We start from the raw sequence: 7,932 nt of genomic DNA on the forward strand, positions 1-7,932 counted from the left end.
GAGCTACCTAGGGATAACTTTCCGCACCTCACGGTTGCGGTTGAGAAAAGACTGCAAATCGAGCTCCTCCTTAACTCAGTCGAAAGCTTTGATGAACCTTGACACACGTTGGCTGGGGTCGTGTGAAGGCATTGAATGGCTTGGGGAGTTTTCCCGAACTTTGCGGTGGTCCGAACCAACCCGTGGACAACGAGGGTTACCCGTATGACGACGGTTGAGGTTGTCATTTCGGCTATATTGGGAATCTCCCTGCCTTGCACTTTTGTGGGGGTGGACCGTTTGGAGAGTATTATTAAACCTCTCTTAGTAACTCATCACAGCTGGGTCGAGTTGCAAGGTTGAAGGAATATCCGTCACGATATTCTGTTGGACTGGTGACACTAGAAAGTGACCTTGCAATATCTGTAATGATCTCCTTGACTCCTTGTCTAGAAGAGTAGCGGCATCCACTACCATGGCCCAGCTTCTCCTTCTCTCTCCAATGGACGAGGAATTAGTGACCTTCATGGGTTGAAGCAAATTGATAGAATGACTGCTTCTTGTTGTGGCATTAGAAAGTGAGGCTTCTGATCCCCTCTGACCTGAAGAGTTTGCCACAAGGGATTGAAATGGCACCCTTTCTGCTCTTTTCTTCATTATCGCCCTCTCCTCTTCCAAGTTCACTTGATTTCTGGAGGCATGTCTTGCTAATTTCTGCTCTTGGAGAACTTTTGGTGTCTGGTTCTCTTTGTCTGAAGAAAAATTCAAGTCTTCTTCTGGCTGGATATTGGGGCTAATAGTAACCTTTGAGGAGGATTTTCTGTATGACCTGGAAGGCTTAATTTTTTCCAGCTTACCCTTCCTTTTCAAGGACTTTAGTGGAAGAGTATCTGGGGAGAAATTCTCCTTGTTTGGAGTAAAGATTTCTTCTTCCTCCTCTTCAAAACCAGCGAAAAGTATCTTTGAAATTGATTTGTTTTCAATATCCTCCTGTATCTGCAGTTCTACATCAGCCTTACTGTGACTTCTTGTTGTCTTTCCTCCGCTTCTATAGTTTGTTTGAATCTGTAGAACACTCGCTGGTTTACCTCTTCTTGACCAAATGCTATGTGAGCTAAGCTTTCTATCTGATCTCAGTGGAGAAACTTCAGAGTTTTCTTGGTCTTCAACACCTTCTGTATAAAACAGAGATTGTGGAGTCTGGCTATTTTTGTTATCCATAATCTCCGTGCGTACTTCCCCAACAGGCAAAGACGAGTTCACAGACTCTTCAAGAACAGAAGAACAAAAGCTTGGTATTTCCTTCTGTTCAAGGCCTTCCCTTGGGCTGTGGTTTCCAGCTTTAGACAATTCAGCTTCTGGAAAGCCTTCTTCATTAGAGCAACCAGAGTTTAAAGCCGATAGCAAATTCAAGTTTTTGTCCATCGAAGGCTTCTCTTGCATTTCTGCCTCAGATGGTTGCATAACGACGGACAGCAGCGGTTCATTTTCTCTGTGGACCTGTTCAGTAATGATCTCTGATCCAACTCCCCCTAAAACCGAAGATGAATTCGTAGACTCTTTCATAAGAGACCCAGCCTAAACTTCTAAATTATTCTTCATCACATTGTCTTCTTGCAATGGACTCTGGTTTTCCGTTTTACCAGAGTAAACCTTGGATTTTTTCTCTAATCTTAAGGAACTCTCTAAATTTTCAGTTTCTGGCATAAATTCTGTTATAGAACCATGACATGGGATTTTATTATCTTTATCAATTTGCTGCTCTTTAGGCACTGACATATTACCCCCAGCGGGACAAGCCAAGTCTATTGGTACAATCCCAGAAAATGGAATCTCTGTCTCCGGAAGCAACTCTGATCCCTCATCACAAAACAAGGAAATAATCCCCTCCAAAAACCAATCCAGAGATTGACTTGGTTTATCATGAACAAAAATAGAAATCTCATCCTGTACAAGGGAAAGAAGAATATCAGTCAAATTTTGGACAAACACTCAAATTTATCTTTCTAGTCATCTTTCTAGTTCTTCAACCATAAATTCTCACCTGACAAATTCCTTCTTCATTTTCTTCCACCACCAATGACTTTTTCTTTTCAAGTTGTTCACAATTTTCAGTTGAAAAAGAATTCAAACCCTATGCCAAGTAAAAACAGAAAAAACAAGAAGATATCAAGAACATTTCAAAGAGCAGTTTAATCTAACATTGTACACATGCAATCATATCTTCGCACCTGGCATGTTTGTTCTTCTTTTGGTTCCACTACCAATGAACCACTCAATTCACTCTTTCCAATCTGAAATGGCTCAGATTTCTCAACCTAGACAGTCCGAAAACAAGAAGAACAATTTAAAAAACACCTCAAAATAAGCTTTTATTCACCTAAAATTATCCACCCAACATGTTATTTATTACAAAAGAAAAGCTTACTCTCAATTCATAGTCCAAGCAGAAAAAAAGTCAAGGGAAATTTAATAAAAGAAAAAACAAATGGGTATTCATCATTTTCACTGTTAACCCATAAACTCTCAATTCTTCTTTTGGTTCCACTACCAATGAAATTCACTTTTTCCAGTCTCAAATGGGTCAGACTTCTCAACCAAGACAGAGTGAAAACTAGAACAACTTAACAAAGACCTTCAACTAGTTTTTATTCATCCAAAATTAACGACTCAACATGTTTCTACTTCCATTCCTTCCAGTACCATTCTATATTTGTTACAAAAGAAAAATTTTACTTTGAATTCATAATCTAACATCAAGAACAATTTAATTTAAAAACAAATGCGCATTCATCATTTTCACTAGTAAGCCGTAAACTCCCACCTGATGCGTTTCCACTTGATTTTCCTCTTCTTTCTCTTCTGCGACGGGCACATCCAAGGGTGATACAAACGGTTTATCCATATCGTATGCGTGGCTCAGAGGTATCCAATGCAGCCTATAGATCCTAGTTGACCCACCAATCGTTATAGTATCTTCCTCATTCAGCTCCACAGGAACACAAGATTCAATCTTTCTTTCTGATACCCACGTCCCGTGTACTGCAATCCATCAAGTACCAAAAACCCTCCAAATAAACACAAACGCATGAAAATTAAATGAAGAAATCACCAACTAATAATCAAGATTTTATATTACCAAACGATAAATCGATGACAGAGAGGTTCTGTGAAGAGGGTTTAGAGTGAATCTGGAGGTGAAATCTACTGATACTAGGGTGAGTCAACATGATGTGGCAATCTGGATGTCGACCAACCATCAAGATTTCCTCCTCCTCCTCTTCATCTTCTTGAACTGAGTTTTCTTCATTTTCGACGGCCGTGATGGAGGGTGATGGTGGTGGTGGTGGTTTGTTGATGACGAAGATGTTCTTGAGAATGGCACCGTTCTTTATGACTGTAAAGACTGGGATTTTCCTCTCTTCTGGTTTGTTTTCAGCCATTTTAGGACTGAGATTTAGATCTTTCTTCAACTGTTAGAAGGAAAAAAATGTGGACAATGGTTAGGGTTTTGTAATTGTGTGTAAGATAATTTGGTTTACATAGTTTGGAGAGTGAGTGTTAAATTGAGGGGATTTTCGTTTTCATTTTGAATATTTGAAAAGGTGACCGTTGCAATTTCTGTTATAACGGTTTATTTTATTATTATTATTATTTGTTTGATGCAGGAAGCATACTACAGTACAAGGTTTTCGTTCCCCTGGACCAAGAGATTCCCAGTTGTTTTATTTTCTTAACCGGAGGTATAAATAAAATTAATTATTATATCAATACAATTTATTATATATAGTTGATCATTAACTAAATTAGTATAAATTGATGTGACATAACATAATAATGATCATATTAAGTTTTCTTACATCCATTTGATTGATGAATTGGATTAATGTTATTTTTTCTATCAATAATTACCATTTCAATTTCATAAATGTAATAATTTATATATAAAAAAAAAGTATATACATATATTCACAATTTTAAGGTTAAACATTTACTAAATCTTTGAAAAAAAAATTAAAAAGAAAATTGCTCTTTAACTTATAACCTTGGAGTTGGACACATAGAGATTAAGCTTAAAAATTTTGATGATATGAAGAGAAAATATAGTATTAATATAATGAACAAATTTATTTATAGTATCTTGAATGCTCAGCTAATCTCACATGTTAACAAATAAAACAATTTTACGAGTGAAAATATCAAATTGTTATCATTCCAAAAGCACACATCTCCCATCCACGAATAAAACAGATTATATACTGTGTAATATCAACTATTGATTTTATTTCATATTTTGACATTACAGTTCTTAACACAAAAAATAAGGCAAGTTGATGAACGTTGGAAGGGAAGAACTGGACACTCTTCCTACCAACTATTCATACTTAGAAAATTCGAAAGCAACTTAAATTTTGCCCCAGGGAACCTTGGTTCAAATACTATTATTCATTAGTCATTTTCTGATCATTAAGGTACAGAGTCACCTCCTATGCATCTTCAATCCTTCCAATAACCACTTGGTTTGTATGCCTTTGTTTAGATCCCCGTTTTCCTTCTCATCTGCTAACTTCCACAGGCAATCAGCTCCACATCTCCACACAAGACATACATGTGCATGCCTTTGAAGCAATCCAAGTCATCTGTACTTTTAGGTTCTGCTCCGCACATCAATTTGTACGGCATCATGACATAAATGAACCGCAAAATCATTAGTTTAAGAGAGCAACTGAATAGGAGTTCTATTGAACAACCATCAGACTTGGTATCATTGATCTGCTCACTCTGAAAGATAAATCATGACTCAAGTAGTGCAATATGCTATGTCTAGTAATTTATACAAGTAAAATTCACAATTAGATCTATGAACTCATCTTATGGCTCATCAGCTCTATCTCTTCTCCTCTCTCTAGTTGCCATTTTCTCCCCATACCTCTTCAATATATCTGCTAAATCAACCAACCCCACCTCCCTTAATTTCTTCCCCACTTCCTCAAACATAGCCACACCTTCCTCATTAGAATAATAATGCAAAAATTTATTGTAGTCAAATCTAGGTACCTCAACACCTCTATTCATCACTCTCTCCATATACTTGGTAGCTTCTAATGACTTCCCTGCTTTCACTAAACCTCCAACAAAAATGGTGTCAAAATTCACCAATGGATCTACCCCTTTCCCCCCCCTCTCTTCCCCAAATGCCCCTGCAATAACATTATATAGGTATGCATTGTAGGCTCACACCCTCTCTTTATCATCTCTCTAAACACTTGTGTTGCTTCACTTGCCCTCCTCAACTTCAAAAGCCCCTTTATCAATCCATGATACACACTAATATCTGGTTTTTCAACAGCTCCAACAACTTTATAAGCCTCTCTAACTTTGCCCCTTGCTAAAAGCCCATAAATTACATATGACAATGTTAAATTATCAGCTTCAATCCCTCTCTTGAGCATTTCCTCAAACATCACATAAGCTTGAGAAATTTTTCCTCTTTTGCACATCCAATTGATCACAAGTCTATAAGTTGAGAGCCCCAACTCATCCATTCTCTTGACTCTCATCATCTGAAAAACCTTCATGGCCTCCTCATATTTATTAATCTTGAAAAAAGTTTCTATCATTTTGTCAACCACATCAACACTTGAAATAAACCCTTCATCAACCATCAAGTTCCAAATCTTGGAAGCCTCAATCAAGTCACCCACATCACAAAACCCTTTAATCAACCACCCATAAGTAATCCCATTTGGCTTAATCCATTCATTCAACTTCAAAACCAAATACTTGGCCTCAACAACAAGTTTACTTGAACACAAAATCTCCACCACCTTATTTAACCTCTCCAAACTATAATCACACCCACAATCATTCATTATATGGAAAAAGTTCACACACTTTTTCAACTCCCTAACCTCAGCCAAAGTCTTTAATGCAATCTTAAAAGTCTTATCATTTACTAGACGACGCTGTCCCATCTCTTGCAAAACCTCCCAAAACAGATCAATATTTCTTGATTTACCTATTATGTCCACCATCTTGTTGAAGGTGATTGAGTTGTGAGTAAAATGTGGGTATGCCTTTTGAGTGTATTGAAAGAAGAGGTAAATGGGGCGCCAAGAAAGGGGGAAGCTATTGCAGACTTGGAGGAAGAATTCGTGAGTAAGGTTGAAGTTGCAGGAGGAGAGGCTTGAGTGGAGGCGTGACTCAGGTGAATTTTGTTGTTGGTAAAGGACAGTGCAGACTCGAAGGAGGTGGGCTGGATTGACTGGGTTAGTGGTGGTGGAGATGGAGAGGTGGGAATGATTTGACTCTCTGGTGGTTAAGAGGTGGATGTGGAACTTTTGATATTGAAGAAAGGTTGTTAATCGTTTAGCAAAATTCAAGTGTCTAATCAGCATTTTTATTTTTCAGAGAGAGAGAGCAAAGATCTGACATAAACATATGTAGTCTTGCAAGCATAGAGTCTTAAGTCGTAGCCAACCTGAATTTATGGAAACCTAAACTAACTGCATTTATATTTACGGCTGAAATGAATCTGAGTGAACTGAATATTCATTCTAAAACAAAGTAAGTTGGGCTTGGTCTCATATTCTTCTTCTCTCTCATTCATCTGTAGTCTCTCACTATTCAGCCTTTTCATCTGAAAATAAATAAATACTTGAGAAAAGAAGCATCACAGTTTCTTAGTGACTAAACAAAAGCCTGCAACTGAGAATTTCAGATACAACTTTCCCATAGGAAATAGGGTTAAAAGAAAAGGAGAAACAAAGCCACATTTCAATGCTGTTGATAACCTTGTCATGCATTTGAAGCTAAAACAAAATTGAAAGCGGGTGATTAGATAACTAGCAGTGTAATGACAAAAATAACGTTAATAGGATAAATTTCACAGGGCCAAGCACAATGAAAACAGCCATTCACACCTCCTACAAGATTAACAAACAATAAACAAAAATCTCAGAAAGGCCCATGAACACACATTGCTAAAAGGAATTTAGACAAGAAGTACAATTGAGGGGCCAAATTATCCCATAAGGTTCAAGTAAAAAACAGAATTCATCTATAAGGGAAATCCCCATGACTGACAAAACTCCTCAAAGTGGCTAACAAAATTTTCTTTCTTTATTTTGTTAATTTCATTGAGAACTTTTATCAAACGCTTAGTGAGCTTCAGCTTTGGACATACAAAAAACAAATATAGATAACAAAATCAGAATATCTACCCAATTCTAAACAGAAGCTTGTAACCAACTTTATATATATATATAAAGTTGGTTACATATACATATATAAAGTGAAGGGAAAATAAGGAGCAAAACAGTAAATAAAAAGACTTAGAAACCGAGATAGTGAGATCTTTGAGAGATAAAGTTAAACACTATGAACCCAGAAATGAGAAAATCTAATCTCAGTAAAGCAGTATGAACCCAGAATATGATATTGAGTTTAAAAACTGAGCAATTATAGAATAACTAGGAGTTAAACCATCAACACAATGAAGAGTAGCTAAAACCAATCTATCCAGCATCATCGAAACATAAATTCCATTCTTATCACAACATAAACCCAGAAAAACAAATATCCTACAAATAAAAATAACTTGAGAGAACACTACATAAATGCTCGAATAAATTGAAACCTGAGCTTGGGTCTCCTTTTCTTTGATTGCATTACTGAAATGCTTCTCTACTTTCAAGTTTCACTTACAGGGTTTATAGTGAGAAAATTTAGCTGCGCCGTCATCCCAAGTTTCCATTTAACAAGATGCCTTGAAAATGTTTTTCATTTTTTTTTAATTTAAAGAAGCTGACGTGACATAGTTAGGATTCATTAAACATGTAAAATAGGTTAAAATAAAAAGATTAAAACATATATAGGCCGAATAATAAATAATGAAAGTTTTTAAAATTTAAAATTTATCAAAACAAGCCCCATCTATTCACCTCGCTTAAT

The 7,932-nt window shown here is 36.6% G+C and overlaps 2 protein-coding genes across 2 annotated transcripts; both read right to left on the minus strand.

The window, feature by feature from the left end:
* Positions 1 to 303: 303 nt before the first annotated feature.
* Positions 304 to 3,422, minus strand: LOC116146442 (FHA domain-containing protein PS1-like). Its single transcript, XM_031431836.1, has 6 exons — positions 3,119 to 3,422; positions 2,804 to 3,021; positions 2,211 to 2,297; positions 2,024 to 2,113; positions 1,623 to 1,926; positions 304 to 1,538 (listed from the first exon to the last, which is right to left on the minus strand). Exons 1-6 carry the CDS (start codon positions 3,420 to 3,422, stop codon positions 304 to 306), a joined length of 2,238 nt encoding a protein of 745 aa, XP_031287696.1.
* Positions 3,423 to 4,403: 981 nt separating this feature from the next.
* Positions 4,404 to 7,688, minus strand: LOC116146480 (putative pentatricopeptide repeat-containing protein At1g26500). The gene is given in 3 exon segments (XM_031431894.1): positions 4,404 to 5,163; positions 5,166 to 6,619; positions 7,619 to 7,688. Coding segments are annotated over 2 exon segments (1,524 nt in total). The 5' UTR covers positions 6,378 to 6,619; positions 7,619 to 7,688; the 3' UTR covers positions 4,404 to 4,851.
* Between the last annotated feature and the right edge of the window lie 244 nt (positions 7,689 to 7,932).

This window comes from Pistacia vera, unplaced genomic scaffold (genome assembly GCF_008641045.1).
Source record: "Pistacia vera cultivar Batoury unplaced genomic scaffold, PisVer_v2 Contig478, whole genome shotgun sequence".
Lineage (NCBI taxonomy): Eukaryota > Viridiplantae > Streptophyta > Magnoliopsida > Sapindales > Anacardiaceae > Pistacia > Pistacia vera.

Bases quoted from the DNA above. Each gene is read 5' to 3' on its own strand.
- LOC116146442 (XM_031431836.1), bottom strand. From the start codon at position 3,422: ATGGCTGAAAACAAACCAGAAGAGAGGAAAATCCCAGTCTTTACAGTC. The intron at 3,022-3,118 runs GTAATATAAAAT...GATGGATTGCAG, and splicing joins TGTCATCGATTTATCGTTTG to TACACGGGACGTGGGTATCA. The intron at 1,539-1,622 runs GTAAAACGGAAA...CTCTTATGAAAG, and splicing joins AAAATCCAAGGTTTACTCTG to AGTCTACGAATTCATCTTCG.